Here is an 18,162-nt window from a genome sequence, read left to right as displayed (position 1 = left end):
TTTATAACCTCGGATCCAATCCAAAATTACCGTATTAGAGGTGATATTTGTGCACTCCTTATAAAAGCAACGAAGGCGGCCTGCATAGCCAACCTTGGTGCCACTTACCGTTTTTTATTCCTTGGCCGTCGTCCCTCCCTGCGGGGTTGATCGTACCATGGAGCAGCTCGGCATTGTCCCGAAGATTGACCCTTCATAGGCCGCGCCTCCTTCGTACGACGGGCCGGGTGTCGGTAGTTTAAATTGGACTGTACCGGTGGGGTCTTGGTTATTGCTGTCCCCCCCTTTTTAAACCGCGAGGAAGGACCTGGTACACTTGCAGGAACTTTGAGATCTTTGCTAACGCTTTCAATCGCTTTAACGCTCTTTATTTTTTCTGCTAGGTCCGACCCAAACAGGAGATCTGTTGGCGGAAAGTTCTGGATTAGATCTTTTATCCCCTTATTTAGAAGCGGATAAATTAAGTTTCGTCTATTCAGAGACATCCTGTGAAACAGGTTGGTAAAGATCCGGCTAGAATCTGTCAAGCCAGAGATCAATTTCTCGGGTAAAGCCTGAGGCATTGTAGATGTCCCAAGCAATGTATTAAGAGATTCTGCAATGGCACAAATGCCTTTAGCTAACTGTGAGTGGGCCGATACAATCGACTGATCCTTTGTTAGGGCAGTTTTAGAAAGAATTGCTGTTATTTCCGGATTAATTTGCGGTGGCGAGAGCTCGGAAATGTTATACGGTAGTTCGTAGCGATCTAACAAAGACGTACTGTCATCCTTTTTGAGTCCATTTTGTAAAATGTACCTCCACCTAGGCACTAAGGCTTCATGTATTTTGAATTTAGTACTAGATGACTTTTCAGGGTTCAACCCTAAAATATTAATCACATTGTCGGGTAAATTTTGTGATTCATCCGAAAGTTCGACGTCACTATGCAAGAATAATGTATGATCGCCGTTGTTATTCTCATTTTCGACGTTACCCACATCGATATTTCTTATGAGCGGACTACAAGTCCGGTCTCGTTGATTATCACTTCCATCATTCAATGATGGTGATAATAATGTGCCAGCTGTCGACGACCTTTCACTCTGTCGACAAGACGAGCGAGCGCGCGATAAACGTAGTGTACGTCTTCGGTCGGTTGAAGTGCTTACAGAGCGCCTTCTGGACCGTGAACGTGATTTCTGTACTAATTCACGCTCTAACCGGCAAATCCTCCTCTCAAAGCTTTCACGGTCTCGCTTCAAGCGATCCCGCAAGGCCGAGGCATCGTCGTCACTGCTCGTGGAGGATCGACGGCGACGTTTTTTATGATGTTTTTTGGAATTCCTCGATTTCTCGTCTTTGGGCATTATTACTCTTTAAAAGAGATCTCTGAAAGTAACGGATTATGAATAAATGTTTTAGTATTGTTTACTTACAAATAAGCAATCCGCTAGACCAATAATAATGCACTGCAATCAATTTTGGCTGTAATCGGAATCGACGTAATATGGATCTGAAAACCGTCGACACAGCGCGTGCGAGCACACAAAGCACAATGAGGCACGGCTGGGTGGCAGGAGACGGGAACGGGCAGTTGGAGGAGAGGGGCGCTGTGTCTTTAAACAGTGTGGGCGAGAACGCAGTGGCGCGTACTACATAGTATTCAAGTGATATCTCGGACTGGAGCCGAATTATAATTTCTTGTAAATTGCTCGGAATCTATACTACCTGAAATCAACCGAAGAATTAAGTTAGCATTTATGGAAGAAACTCAATCATATTCAAATCTAGAATGCCACTTTACCTAAAGAAGAAGGAAGGAAGGATTTTATATAAGCCGCATCAGCTATTTAGCAGGCCATTTAGCGGCCTTGATCATATTAAAGTTAAATTAAACTATATTAATGAACCCAAACCCGATGCCCGAATAAAATGGAACAAAGAATGTAGGTTATTAGCATCAAGAACGGAAGCCAGATCGCCATTCAGACCAAATGATTGTCTTAAGTTATTGAAGGAGGGACATTCTATTAGGAGGTGGTATACTGTTAATTGGTTACCACAATGAGAGCAGTTAGGCGGGGGGTCGCCTTTTAAAAGGAAAGAATGGGTGAAATAGCAGTGACCCAACCTGGGCCGATTCCAAATGACTTCCTCACTTCTGGACAGTGACCGAGCTACAGAAACTTCAAAGCATTGAGGTTTACATTGATATAGCTTATTTGAATCTCCGGTCACTTCCCACTGTGCCTGGATACCACTTTTTATTGTGGACATATGTAGAAATTTAAGTTCAGAGATAGAAAATGCAAGTGGTATAAAATCTCCATCACTTGCGGCAGATTTAGCAATTTTATCAGCATCTTCATTACCTCTTATACCCATATGGCTAGTTGAACCTTTAGATATTGAAGAGTGATGCAAGTCGAGCGATTTAATGGCTAGAGGATGTTTTGGTGATACTTCGTTTAGGCATTGTAATGCATTTAGTGAATGTGAACATATCACCCATTTGGAAGGAGGTAGGTTGGAGATTATTCTTAGTGATTCCTTAATAGCAAAAAGTTCGGCAGAAAGGATGCTGGTGGTAGGAAGTAAGCGATATTTATAAGACATATTGTTATGTAATACGGCGCATCCTGCTGCCTGGGAGAATTTGGAACCGTCCGTGTATATTATATTATCTGGAGATAGATCTTGAATAATACCGTAAAATTACCCTTTTATTAAAGATGGAGCGGTGCTTTTTTTGTCTAGTTTGATGAATGTATTATTTATTGATGGGGCAATTAATTCCCAGGGAGGAGTGGTGACATTTCGAAGTGGCATGCATTCAGGAATAGTGATGTTGTGATCTTTGCAAAAATTGGAAAACATTTGCCCTGGACTATCGGATCTAGAATCAAGTATAATGTTTGGAGAAACAAATGGTCGAAAAAAGGAACTATACGTTGGGATAAATGGTTTGAATTTAAGTGACATAGCGTATTGAAATAGCAAATTAAGCCGATGGTGTTTAAGAGGCATTATACTCAATAAGCTGTGTAAACTAGTAATAGGACTCTAAAGAAGAAAACATTCAACCAATGTGTACTACCAGTCATGACCTTATGCATGCGAAATCTGGTATCTTGCGTAAAACTGCATAAGGTCGCACAACACTCAAAGGAACGAAGTATGCTGGGAATAACCAGGAAAGACCGTAAAAGCATAGAGTGGATACGACAAAAGACCCAGGTAACAGATGCCATCCACAGAATCAAATCCCTCAAATGGCAGGACACCTGGCAAGAAGAACGGACAACAGATGGACCACAAAAATTACAGCATAGTACCCACGAGGAATTAAGAAACTTAGAAGAAGACCAAACCAGAGATGAGACCATGATATTAGGAAATTAGCACGGATAACTTGGACCCGCATAGCAAACAATAGACAACAATGGGCCCAACTTACCCCCCGAATGTATACATAAGATGAACATTCATTATAATACCGAAAATAAAGCAAGAAGACTTTTTGTTTAGTTGGAAAATATCTGAATCTTTATAATTACACGCTTGAATCTCAATAATAATTGTATTTAAAGCGTTTTTCGTTAACACGGCAACATTCCCGAATGCTACTTTTCCAAGTATCGCCCTATATACTTCTCGGAATATCCCCATCGATTAATCGAAAAAAATTAAAAATCCAGCAACATTCTCGCCAATCCACTCCGCAACCGGGTAACCTGCATAGAGCCGGCGTGGTTCTCACGATTTCTATTCGCCGACGACTCGAACCGCTCTATCGTGAAAACGGCTCGAAAAAGCCCGGCATTGTTGCCAGATTAAGCCGGCTTTCTTCGCCGACGTAATTTATACGGGGGAAAGATATCGATCAGTCCCTCGGCTCTGTATTAGTAACGTTCAATGGGTGTTTTCATTATTGGAGCGTTACCGGTATAATTCTAGTTTACCGATTTTGTTGCTGATGCCGTGATTATTTCCTAGTATCTTTACCAATACACAGGGCGTAAAAAATAATGTACTAAACTTCAGTGAGTAAGTGGTATTACAAATTGAAATAAAAGAAAAATCTCCTATGATAGATAGCTACATATTCTTCGAGATGGCTATCGGCCTGGGCCACTGCTACCTTTTCAGATATATTGTGGTCCTCTTATGATCCTTAGCTTATCTTCTCCAGTCCTATCCTTTTCAAAAAGTCTAGCAATTTGGAGACTGAACCCTCCATGTCTCTCTAGCATTTTTATTATTATTATCTAGATTATTATTTAAAAATATACTCCGATGTGAAGATCTAAACAGTATAAAATATCTTGAGAACTTTTTTAGTAATATAAAAAAGCATTAGGGCGTATATAGACCTTACTAGACAAATAGTATTCAAAAAGAAAAGAAAAAATACCACAAAGCACCTAAAGCTTTTAGCCGCCAGCAGCTTTTAGGCTAGCCTGTGTAATATGAAGCCCTAAATACCGGTTTTAAAACATGGGAGGTTTATAACTCACAAATCTTTTTATATAAGGATATTGTCGAATGAAAGATGGAGGGGCAAACGGTGTAAGTCGTTTATTATTTACTATGCACATAAATACCGTATGATCGAAAAAAAAACGGTGTCAGCGATAATGTTTATTAGGTATTATAAATTATAATATAATTTTTGGCAAATATACCGGGTGTGTCTCAAAAGTGGCTCACCCCTATAACTTTTTCATTTTTTTCATTCACGTACTTATTCAATTGTTTTTGGTTACTTCATGTTTCACCGGAAATTACTACAACTTTTGATTTTTAAATGACACCCTCGGTATATTTCTGCTTTATTTGATAGAAAATGACACTCTGAATAGAATGACATATCATATGTCAACTTTTGACATTTTCGCTTAAAAACAAATCGTATTTTAAATTTCAATCTAGAGTGCCATGACTGTGTTAAAAATACTAATTTATAAAAAAGGAGCCTTGAAAAAATAGATTTGTCCGTCTAATGTTTTTCATGTCTTGTCCTGGCCGGTTAAAAGATGCCTAAATCGTTTTTTTAATCACATCTCAATTTTTTCAAATAGAACAAAGGTGACTCATTAGCATATTTGAAAAAGGCACTTTTCACGATAATTTGGTACCACACATTTGGTATTTCGAGTCAAATTGTCGTTATGAACCGCATGTTACAATTTCAAATAAACCATATGCGAAAATGTCAAAAGTTGACAAATGATATGCCATTCTATTCAGAGTAATAAATAGCGAGGTGTCATTTAAAAATCAAAAGTTGGTAGTCATTTCCGGTGAAACAGGAAGTGTTTGTTATCTGAAAAAATAAAAAAGTTATAAGGATGAGCCACTTTTGAGATGCGCCCGGTATACAGGGTGTCAAAAAAATAGTGTATCAAATTTCGGTGGGTGATTCTACAGGTAAAAATAAAACAAAAAGTTTCTATAAACAATAATAAACATACGACCTAAATAAATTTCATCGTTTATTTTTAAGAACATTGGTAAACCGTTTTTCTTGAATCCGATCTCATCCGGCCTCGAACCGACGGCGACGTGAATGAGCAGTGTGTGTCAATAAATTTTACACTTTTGCCTTTTTTTTGGACAACAGCACGATACAGAGTTTCGAACCGATCACCCGTCCATCCACCAGTATCGCCTTACGTCGCTTAACTTCGGTGTTCTAATGGGAACCGGTGTTTCGACGTAGCTGGGCCGTTGCCCCCGGTTAAAGTAGAAGTGAAGTCAGGTTTAATAGAAAAATTAATGCTTTCAAAATGAATAATACAGGGTGTCCCAGAAATAAGTGCAAGTATTTTAAGGGGTGATAGAGCTGGTCAAAAGAAACATTTTTTCTCTTTACCGTTTTCAAGTAAGTCCAAAATAACCGAGTTAGATTACTTTGAAAATTTTAACAAAAAATGTTTTTTTGCTTAAATTTTGAGAACCATCATTGGATCTTTTCTGGATTTTCTTCTTTGCTGGATGTAAATTTAATCTACTACCTATGTTGCCATATTATCAAGAAATTATGATTTTTAACTTAAAACTAAAAAAAATCCAATTTTCTTTTTCAAAAAATTCCAAATTTTCAAAAAAAAATTCACAAAAAAACCTCATAGGCGTGTTTCTGAGGCCTAAATATACTACCAGTTAAAATACTTGCACTTATTTCTGGGACACGTATATAAGGAATATAAAACGAAACCGAATGAAACTTAACGAAATCGTTCATATCCTCGTTATAGAATACAAAGGAAGAAAAAAGTAATCATACAATTGGCAACGTGGCAGAGTTCGTTTCGACTTCGTCGTCCTCGTAATTATGTAAATACCCTGCGAGCTTAATGTACGGCACGGGATTCCTAACTACCGACAAAGAAGATTCTTTCCTGTTCTGCATTATTTATGACTTTAAGGCACTGCCAAAAATTGCCCAGGCCAACCAATTATAACTGAAGTAAATGAAAAACGCCAAATACGAAGTCAATAAAATAAAGTATTAAAGGCCCAATTAGTACCATGTTTCAAAACGGTGTCAATTCGCATGTAGTAATGTTATAAATTTAAAGATAACTGGTAAATGTAGATAACTAAGTATATTGAGCAGACAAGTTCTGAATACAAAAACTGTAAAGTTCCAAACAACACAATTCAAAAAAACTATTTCATTACATAGTACCGGGTGGCCAACTAAGAATGGACGCCGGCTGTATCTCAGAAACTACTTATCATATAACTTTGGGAAAACAATTCTAATAAGTAAATCGACCAAGAGAAATCGCTGGAAATTATTTTCAAGTTCGAAAAACGCCCACTAGGTGGGGTTTCTCTAAGAGCCAATCAGAAAACAAGGTTTTTCTCAAAAATATGCAGGTTAACAGGTATTTTAAATATTACTATTGTAATCATTGAGAAATTTCTAATTTTTTTGATATAAAGTATTTTGCTCTATCTCATAAAATAAAGTGGTGGGGGAAGGTTTAACTTGCTTTTATTAAAATAACGATAACTCTGGTTTAGGTTACGCGATTTACATAAACTAGGGCTCGTTTAAAAGAGCTTTTCTTCCTTAATGATCTCCAGTATAAATTTTGTTTCCACATTTTTTTCGTGGTAGCTAGAGGGCGCTGTTTGACATCATAACAGATATTGCGCTTTTGCGTAAAAAAAATAAATAGGAAGTTATACTTTTCTTTGTACAGTTAAATAGAGCACAAAATTTCTCAAAATATCAGCACAAACCGCAGCTTTCTATCTTCTCTCTAACCGGAGATATTAGGAGAATAAATCATGTTAGGGCTGCCGCTTAGGATTATATGGTTTAAAAATGATAGCAGTAGGCTAGGAAACAAAAAGAGGTAAATTGGTTACGTCAAAATATCAAAACGTTTAAGTTCAGTTTTTATGCATCCGAATTTCGGGCGTTTTCTTAAAAAAATGACGTCATAATTATATAAACGTGTTTATGTAACATTGTCATCCATCTATATAATTTTTACGAATTTCTTGGTTAATTATACCTAAGTAGTTTTCAGATTAAAATGTCCGAAAGTCGGACAATCAATAACTTTATTAAAATTTCTAGGAATTTTGTGCCGCCATATTATTTTTAACAGAAAACGGCCGAATTTCGTATTGTCGAAAACTAAGGGTTTATTTCATATTTAACGTCATTTAGTTATTAATCCAAGTTCGTCCTTGATTTCACTTGTTTTCGTCTTTTATCTGTTATTTGTGTGATTTATTACTATATTATAAAGTTTATGTTGTTTGGGTCTCCTTTCATATAGCACCGAACGAAGGTGCGAATCTTAACAATATGCACTACTGGTCCAAATCTATACCCTTGATGCAAGTAGTTTAGCACCAAGACCGTTAGTCGGTAAATGTTTACGCAGGAAGTCTAGGATGGCGAATGATTGGACTTTTTTAATTATCTGAATCAAATGAACTATCCATAATTTCTAAGAAATTAATTGCCAATTTTTTTAGAGAATCCATGATGATAAAATTGCATTTGTTGCAATTTCATCAGCATGAATGCAGTTGGTATAGTTGAGGCAGCGGTGCTGCTTATTTTGCTATTAAAGTGTGGGGCTTCTTGGATACCACTTTCTTTAGTAGATAGAGACGCTGGAGCGGCATATTTCCATGGCCAGCTGGGTCATCGAATTCAATATGCCTGGGTTTTAATTTATGGAGTCGAATCAAGAACGAACATGGATAAATAATAATTAAATGGTATTAAAATGAAATTAAAATATATGTTTTGATATTTTGACGTAACCAATTTACCTCTTTTTGTTTCCTAGCCTACTACGATAATTTTTAGACAATATAACCGTCGATATAACCCTAAGTGGCAGCCTAACATGATTTGTTCTCTTAATATCTCAGGTTAGAGAGAAGATAGAAAGTTTAAAAAAATTTAACTCTGCAAAGAGAAATATAGCCTCCTATTTAAATTTGTTACGCAAAAGCGCAATATCTCTTATAATGTCAAACAGCGCCCTCTAGCTACCACGAAAAAAATTGTGGAAACAAAATTTATACTGGAGATCAATAAGGAAGAAAAGTTCTTTTAAACAAGCCCTAGTTTGTTTAAATCGCGTAACCTAAACTAGAGTTATCCTTATTTTAATAAAAGCAAATGTAACCTTCCCCCACCACTTTATTTTATGAGATAGAGCAAAATACTCTATATCAAAAAAATTAGAAATTTCTCGATGATTACAATAGTAATATTTAAAATACCTGTTCACCTGCATATTTTTGAGAAAAGCCCTGTTTTCTGATTGGCTATTAGAGAAACACCCCCTAGCGGGCATTTTTCGAACTTGAAAATAATTTCCAGCGATTTCTTTTCCACGATTTACTTATTATAATTTTTTTCCCAAAGTTATACGATAAGTAGTTTCTGAGATACAGCCGGCGTCCATTCTTAGTTGGCCACACGGTACATCGAACATTATTATGGAAGTAGAAAGAGATTTGTCATGTTTTAGGGCGAAAGTTTCAAAATAAACTTATTTCGGATATTTGTAGAAAACCGACATAATACAGACACCTAAATTATTAATCTAACCACAATATAAGTGTAAAATGTTTATATGATAGGGCAAAAACAATATGTTCAAACAATAATTTATTAAACAAATAAACAAACCACCTTGATTTAAGTAAGAACAATTTTCGGATTATCACGGGGATTTTAACAGGACACTGCCTCAAGAAACACTTCAGTAGATTGAAGTTGACAAAACAATGGCGAATACTGAAGAAACAATGGCGAATACTGAAGAAACAATGGCGAATACTGATTGTGTGGGTGAAATGAGAAAACACCAGAACACCTCAACACTGAGTACATGCGCCGAGATATAAACTTTGTGCCATGAACTTTGATACGACTATTATCGGAGAAGGAGAATTAACCTTTGTAAAACCGTATCAGATACTGGCTTTTGTTAAAGCCCTGAGATTGTATGATGAGTTAGTTATAACTCAAGATAGCAGTGATTACCCCTCCTCCCATACACTCTACATTCTAGATAAACCACATTAAAGAAACGTTAATAAAAAACGAATGAATTATCCACCATCTTTTATTGACAAAACATAAACCATAGGCCCCAGAATACCCACCATATGAAGACAATACTAGGTAAGTGCATTATTTTAAAATTACTCAACACCGAATAGCTAACTTCCAAAAATCTTTCAATTTCATAGCGCCACATTTGTGGAATAATATTTCTAATAACTTTAAATTTCAATCCTTTACAGATTATAAAAAACAAATTAAAAATCATTTACTAAATTCGTGAAAATTATAATATCTTTGACTGATTTGTGAGGTTCTTGTTCTTCTGATATGGCCGTCATTGGTTGCTGTTCCGAATTTTACACTGTTTCGTTATGCCTCTCTGCTTATCTCCGCTCATCCCTGATAAAATTATATTTTATCTTTTTTTGTTTATTAATCTAATCTCTGTTTATTTTTGTAATGTAATTTATTTCTATTTTGTTTTGGGGTCGCACCACTCTGGCACTTTGCGTCTTTGTATCGGTTTTTTAATCGCGGTGCGATCCCTTTAGACACACATTTATAAAGAATAGTAAAATTATTGATCTGTAAAACTTAATGGGGTCTAATAAAAAAATTTGAATTTGAATTTGAACTGAATTTGAATACACAACTTACAATTCCATAGATATACGAGACGTTTTACGAACTTTGTGAATCAAAATAAACGAAAATTGTAAATATGCATTTTTTCAAACGAAGAAAAGCGTATAGGATTATTGGTTCAACTTTTCTTGGCCATACAGTTTCGAGGATACGTTGACCGGTGACCGTTACTTACGTATTTAGAGAACGGTTTTCAAGACACGTTTGAAAAGTTAAATTTAGATACTCGCGCATTAATAGAGTGGTTCCAACATGACTTTCATTATGAAACAACACCCCCAAACCAAACCCCCACAATGAAAGAAATGTTAAAAATCATTTATATCATAATTATGTAGACTTAGGGATCGAAAGAGGTGGGCAAATTGCATGGGCTTCCTCGATCACCTGACGTATCCATTTTAGATTTTTTTATGCGGTAGGGTTAACGACAAGGTTTGCAAAAGGACTTATGAATTAAGTGAGGCACTCGAAGAGGCGGTACAGGAGAAGTTTAATTAAGTTGACCGGCCGTTCTGTGAGAATAACTATCTACAAATTCAGTTTTAAAAAGATGCATTTATGTACTCAAAACAATGGCGGATTTTTTGGGCATTTTCTAAAATAACTTAAAGTGTAGTGATATTATTTTTTTAAGTTTTAGTTTGTGTAATGTAAATTGTAAAGAGCCCTTTAATAATACATTTTGTCTTTTAATAAGTTATAAATCATAACAAAATAAGAACACCATGCCAACTAAGTGAAATTAGTAAAGAAATTAGTCAAGAAACAGAAAAATTGCCTATAACTCAGTAATTTTGTAAAAAAAACATAATATAGTTTATATCGCTGAAAAGCTTAAAAAATTGCGCCAAGTCATGGCCAACTATGGTTTCCATTTAAAAAAATATATGTTTGTGTCATATGTCAAAAATGACAGGCTTTAGAAAAAATCGGAGAACACAAACTCATTAGGGATGTGATTATCTACAACTTTTATCTGAAAACTTTTTGTCTAAAATAGGTTATAATGGAATCAGGGGCAATTTTTAGCCAAACCGACTTTCTATCTCCAGTAGTTTCCGAGATATCCATAGAGTCATAGAGTATAGGAAACTCAGCCTGTATATGAGGCAACAAATGCGTTTTTAAACATTTTAAAAGTGTAAAATCGCTTATATCTGGGGCTTACCCAACCGGTCTCACAATGCAAATTCACCTCAAATATCCATTTAGTTGGTCATTGGCAAGCACTCTCTCATTATACATGAAAATAACAAAACAAACATTTACTGATCTGGATAAAATTGATAGTTAAATAGTAAGACTCACCCGGGAGTACTCCGCCCCCTAGCCACTGACATTCTATTCAATATATCCCATTCCCTATCTTCCATCTAATTCAAATATTATTCGGATCTATTGATCTATTGGTTAATCAACAACTAGCTAGTGTCACCTGAAATAGTATAAGGGCTTCCTCCGGACGCAAATCTGCCGCTAAACAGATTCGCATCCCAATCGAATAGGCTAATTGGGGTACCTCAATACCCCAACGCCGCATCGTGTCAATCGAGAAGACAAGGGAGACCTCAAACTCTCAAGACCAACCTCGAAGGCAAGACGTCACAAAAGGTTTTCTTCTCATGGTCAAACGACCCGTTGCCTTACACTACATGCAACTTTTATAGTCAAAAGACTCGCAACCCCCAAATGTCAGCTCTATGACAAAACACAACACTACAGCCGGCCGGCTCGTCTACTACTGACCTGCCGCCGGCAAGCTAAGCCTCCTCTTACATCACAATTTTACCTAATCACAAATATTTACATCGCATGCCAATGAATCATACTATTTTCTCGACTTTCAAATAGAGTGTTTTAGCATTACTAGATAAATAAATAGAGAGTGTCCAAAGGCATGCATATTCTTTATTAGAATAGTGAATAAATAAAAGCATTATTATACGTAACAAACTTATTTTCCAAGTTTTACAAAAGCCTCTTTATAAAACATACGATTATATGAATTTATTTCATTTTCCAAGTATTCTGTACTCAAGTATATCCGTTCGACCTTTTCAACGCCAGACAAAAATCATAATCGTTTAGCTGGAAATTAACGAAGAACGCGGTTGGCGGCCGGGTCACGTGTCTTCCGTTCTTTAGCATCGCGCGCGTACAGTTGGCTGCAGAACCGCTTCTTTTTCCACGGCTCCTTGAATTAATTAGTACCGCTACACTTTAGTTAATTAGGTGTAAAGGCGATGAGTACACTCCGTTTATATGGCTTTTACTGGTCGTTCTGTTTCTTCAGAACGGTTACCTTTCATTGACGAAAAAAAAGAAGAGGAGTGGTCGATTTGTTTAAACAGACTCGGTCGAGTCGTAAACGTAAAAGAACCCTTAATTAATGCCTTAACATGACAAAAATATGTCCATATAAAGATGATATGTTCTCTCAAAAGTTGTTTTGTCTTTTGAATTTGATGTTGGCCGATAAAGGCCAAATTGGATTCGCTACTTTTTTTTATAAAAGTAGTTGGTCAGTTATACCGACAAAAGAGATCGTTATATGGGTTACCTGAATAATAAAAAAAGAAACAGATAGAACAAAAAAACAACAACGTATTAACAAATACACAGGGTTTCACACTAAAGCTGTAGTTTTTTTTTCATTTAATACAGTGCAACCTCTTTACGGTTGATTCTCACTATACCTTCCGTTTCCATTCCATATCCGTTCCGTATTTTTTTATTGTATTGACGCTATACGTAAGCTTCCATTCCGTATCAGTTCCATACTTTTTATTGTACAATTTATATCATTACGAATGTTTTATTTTAAAAAATTGTATCTTTTGAAAAAGGTAATAGATTTAATTAAGAGGTGAAAGACTAACTAAATATCAGCAAAATTTTAACAGGGCTAGTAGAAATGTAAGAACTTGACAACGCTGTTTCCGATACGCTTCAGTCCGTCCGCCAAAAAATGTATGAAAGGAAAGGATATGGAACGGAAAGGAAACGGAACGGATAGTGTGCATTGTCAAAGCTTATGGTTATTTATGTAATAATAATATCCAGGGTGGTCACAACTGGCATTCGGGAAACTTCAGCAGCATATTCTGCAGAAAAAAGTCCGTATTTTTTAATTTTCATTTTTATTTCGGGTTTTTCCAAATAATTTCTGAACTAAGGCTAATATTTCTTTGAACCTTCGTGTCTGGGTGTTTTTTGACACGAGTCACACGAGGTACGGGTATGACCTCTACAAGTAGGGGTCATACCCACATCGAAATCGAATTTCTCATGTCAAAAAACACCCAGACACACCCCAATTTTCATCCAAATATCGACCGGCGACCGGCGAAATAAAATCGAAACTTGCACATCCCGTATCTCCGAAACGAAGCATTTTAGAACATAAATTTCTAAGAACATTTTTACTTATTTTTATCTGCAGACAGAATATACTGCCGAAGTTTCCCGAATACAATTCGGACCACCCTGTATATTTTGATAGATATTTGTTACATAAGTACACTTAAACTTTTTTCTATAAATATATAACGACAAACTTTTTTCCATAAATATTTCGATAAATATAATCCTCGTAAAAATCAAAAGAAGCATCTATCTTCTATACAGAATCATCTATCTTTTATACTTACAGAAAGAACGCACACACACATCAGCATAACCATCTATCAAACATGGTTTTGGCAAAATTTACTTTGATTTTAGAATGTAAACTTTAAAAAAATAGTAATTCTTTGCTGTTTATGTTTTTCGTAATGCGCTTGTCATGTACTGGGATGCTCATAGCCCAAGTTATACAAATTTCAAAAGCTAATATTAGTTCTCCGTGTTTATTCATTCGCCAGTACGCCAGTGACAGTCAACTGACGAATATTGAACTCTCACCCCAAAAGTTTAGACATTATCTATTGGACTGTCCTTTAAACCTTTGCCAGTGTTGCCACCCTTGCAATGCAGGAAAATCTCCATTTTACGAGTTACGGTTTTTGAAATACTTTCACATTTTAACTTAAAGCGTTACGTTCAGCGTTATGTTGTCGTTTTAAAATTATCTTTCGATTTATTATGAAAGTAATGATTCACGAAACTGATGATAGTCAGGCATAGGCCATATGAGAGCTGGCTACATAAAAAACCTTATCATCGTTACATGGCTAATTTTTTGTGTGAAGCATCCTTTTGTGTAGCCATTGTGAAATAGTCATGTCTGCCAGCGCGATCCCGGGGCTTAAAGCGGGGGCAGCCAATCGAAAGGGTGAAATTTTGACACTAAAAATATTATAAGGTACATGAGTTATAATTGCCAAATAGCTTTTATTTATTATTAAGAAACGTGTAAAATTGTTGACAGACATTTTTCTCGTGGCTGAAATATCGGCAGAAAACGCGAAAGAGGCATAGAATTTTGACAAAAGAAAATCATCGCATACATGCATGTCGGTTGGTAGAATGTCATGTTTATTGTTAATTAATTTAGAAAGCCGTATGCAAAAGAGCAGACAAAAAAAATCGTTATTGAAATAATAAAAAAATATATTTATAATATAATCGTATATTATATGATTTATCCATACTTAAATGGATGAGGCGGCCAGCGTTCCCCGAATAAAGCGCTATAGAGTAATATCGCGCTTTTGATAACTGTCTGCAGCTGATTGAACGATCTTTTTGTCTGCCCTTTTGCATACGGCTTTTAAAATAAATAAATATGACATTTCACCAATCGGCATGCAAATATGCCATAATTTGTTTCATTCTTCAAATTTCATTTTTTAATAATTTTTAAAATTTCATGCCTCTTTCGCGTTGTCTGTCGGTATTTTAGCGAATAGAAAAATGTCTGCCAACAATTTTCCACGTTTCTTAATAATAAATAAAAGCTATTTTCGCAATTGTAACTCATGTATCTTATAATATTTTTAGTGTCAAAATTTCACCCTTTCGATTGGCCTTTAAGCCCCGGGATCGCGCTGGCAGACATGACTATTTCATAATGTCTACACAAAAGGATACTTCACACAAAAAATTAGCCATGTAAAGATGATAAGGTTTTTTATGTAGCCAGCTCTTAAGACTATATGTTATTTCTTTTAATTTATTTAGTCATTTTTCTTATCTTTTCTATCGATTCGTTATGTTATATACGCGCCATACTAATATAGTCCGATACATTAAATGAAACAAATGATTTAAAAGCTTCTTAGTTGAAAAGTACTTACTTTAAGTTGGGCTTGGCTTTGTTTATGATTACCTTGCATACTGGACAGTAACTGTTGTCTTGCAGAAACTGAATAATGCAACTTCGGCAAACTGAAAAGCACAAACAAAGCGGTACATTAATATACCAGTAACATAAGTCATATAGGTAATTCTATAAAATAAACTAGACTATTTTATAAAATAGATATATTATAATTTACACTCGCATCAACAAGTAGTTCGGTTTGATTATTGTCAATTTACTTTTAAAATATTTTACCTACTTTGCTTTAGAAAAAAAAATCAAATAGTATAAATATGCAATATTCAATATACAGTATGTCCCGGATTGTCTTTACAAGAGGAAAACTTTATCATTGATATTTTGAGAAAAATGCATTTTTCATTAAAAAATGCTTCTAAGACACACAATAGATCTATAACACACAATAGATCTATAAGGTCGCGGTGATTAACTCCCCTCCTAAACATTCTACATTCTACATGGTAAATCCCGTGTATATTTTTCGAAATTTCCTTACCGTTTTAGAGAAAATTAAAGAAAAAAACATAAAAATATAGCTGAATCTAAAAAAAAGTCCTAAAAATCGCGTTTCTCTGGTAATATAATTTCGTTTTCATCCGTTGATAGCTTATTATTGAAAGAATTTTAATTAACGTCGTATTTTTTTGCTGTTTTAAAATGTTAAAGCACAAAATTTATTTAGTTCAATGCTAGGGAAAAGGTGATAATAGTTTTCGGAAAACGTGATAAGTACTTTAACAACAAAAAATATGACTAATTAAAATTAATAATAACCATCTATCAAAGAATGAAATCGAAATGATATTGCCATACGCCTTTTGATTTTTAGGACTACGAAAAATTCAACTGTATTTACATGTTTTTTTTTAGTTTTCTCTAAAACGGTATGGAAATTTGGAAAAGTATAAACGGGATACCATTTTAAAACAAGCAAAAATTTTAATTAAGAATGCATTTTTCTCAAAATGTCAATAATAAAAAAGTTTTTTTCGTCTGTAAAGACAATCCGGGGACATACTGATATGATATACAGTATGTCCCCGGATTTTCTTTATAAAGTGCGAATTGGACTCGCCCACCGAAGGTTCTGTACAAATTTGTAGGTATTTAAATAGCATAGTATATTAGTATATCATATACAGGGTGTCGTAACTAAAAAAACATGTGCCATCTCTCGTCGGAAGATTCCTCACGTAAAAATAAGATTTATTTTTCATATCAACATAGGTTCGATTCTGCTTTGCTTCATAGCTTCATAGCCACAAGTCTTAATATTTTTTCGATTTATTATAATTTTCTTCCAAGTACTTTTAGCGTTTCGAATGAAGTTTTGAGAGTAAAAGTTACTATAAACGCGACATATTTTAAAGCTAAAAAAGTGTCGACATATTCATCAGGGACGTGCATATGGGTTATCACTGGAATATTTTTCTAAAAGAAGCATGTATACGCCACTGACTTTTTTCTCTTATTAGCGAAATGATGTAAGCAGTTTAATGCTGATTAAAAGTTGTCTCTTAATATTTTGTCGATTTCGACCTCCATGGTGAGATAAACGGAATTTTATTATTTTTTCTTGATCCAAGTCTAATAACAACCTTTAAAAAAATAATTAAAAACCTTTAAAAAAATTAATATCATTAACTTGCCAAAGCTTTAAATAAGTACTCATTTGTTTCTCATCAAAAAATATGAAAAAAAGTTGTTATAAACATGGGTATGGAAATGCATAGTTTCAGAGTAACAGGATGTTGTTTGTAATTATCTGAAATACCATTACTTTTTTATTTGAAATTGCTGTAGGTTGGACTAATAGTAATAATAACTAATAGTAATATTATTTAATAATAAATTAGGTAAAATCTCAAGGAGGGCGAATTCGACAAAATATCAAGAGATAAATTAAAATTTACATTAAACGGTCTACACAATTTTGATATCAAAAGAAAAAAGTCAATGGCGCACATGTCTTTTTTTGAAAAATTTTCCAGTGATAACCCTATATGCGCGTCCCCCTCAATTTATCAACACTTTTTTAGCATCAAAATATATAGCAGCTATAGTAACTTCAAAAAATCCTCAAAATTTCATTCGAATCACTAAAACCACTTGGAAGAAAATGATAATAAATCCCAGAAAAATATTAAGACTTTAACACCTTGTATATAGCAACGAAACAAAGCAGAATCGAACCTAAGTTGATATGAACAATTAATCTTATTTTTGCGTGAGAACACCCTGTATAAAAAACTGTAGGTATGTATATCCCCGGATTGTCTTTACAGACGGAAAAACTTTTTTATTATTGACATTTTCAGAAAAATACATTCTTCATTAAGATGTTTGCTAAAAAGTTTAATTCCGTATATATGATTTTCCAAATTTCCATACCGTTTTACAGAAATTCAAAAAGAAACAGAAAAATATATGGTTAAATTTTCCTAATAAGTCCTAAAAATCAAAAGGCTTATAGTATATGGTAATATAATTTCGATTTAATTCTTTGATAGATGGTTATAATTAACTTTGATTAACGTCATATTTTTTCGGTTCCTAAAGTACCACATTTTCCGATAGCTATTATCTGTCTCTCTCTCACCCGAGCTCTCACCCTTTTCCTTAGCAATAAACTAAATAAATTTTGTGCTTCTTTTCCATTCTAAAACAGCAAAAATATGACATTAATTAAAATTCTTTCAACAACAAT

At 34.7% G+C, this 18,162-nt stretch overlaps 1 protein-coding gene across 1 annotated transcript in view; it reads right to left on the bottom strand.

Moving 5' to 3' along the window:
- LOC115877019 (polycomb group protein Psc-like) overlaps nucleotides 1–18,162 on the bottom strand; it is a 320,522-nt gene that overhangs the window by 215,142 nt on the left and 87,218 nt on the right. The window contains exon 3 of the mRNA XM_030893082.1: nucleotides 15,430–15,520. Within this exon, the coding sequence (XP_030748942.1) occupies nucleotides 15,430–15,520 (91 nt within the window). The remainder of the gene's footprint in view (nucleotides 1–15,429; nucleotides 15,521–18,162) is intronic.

This window comes from Sitophilus oryzae, unplaced genomic scaffold (assembly GCF_002938485.1).
Source record: "Sitophilus oryzae breed Bouriz unplaced genomic scaffold, Soryzae_2.0 scaffold_1442_pilon_pilon, whole genome shotgun sequence".
Taxonomy (NCBI): Eukaryota; Metazoa; Arthropoda; class Insecta; order Coleoptera; family Curculionidae; genus Sitophilus; species Sitophilus oryzae.
The sequence above is the reverse complement of the archived record's forward strand: the minus strand, read 5'-3'. Positions and strand labels throughout refer to the sequence as shown.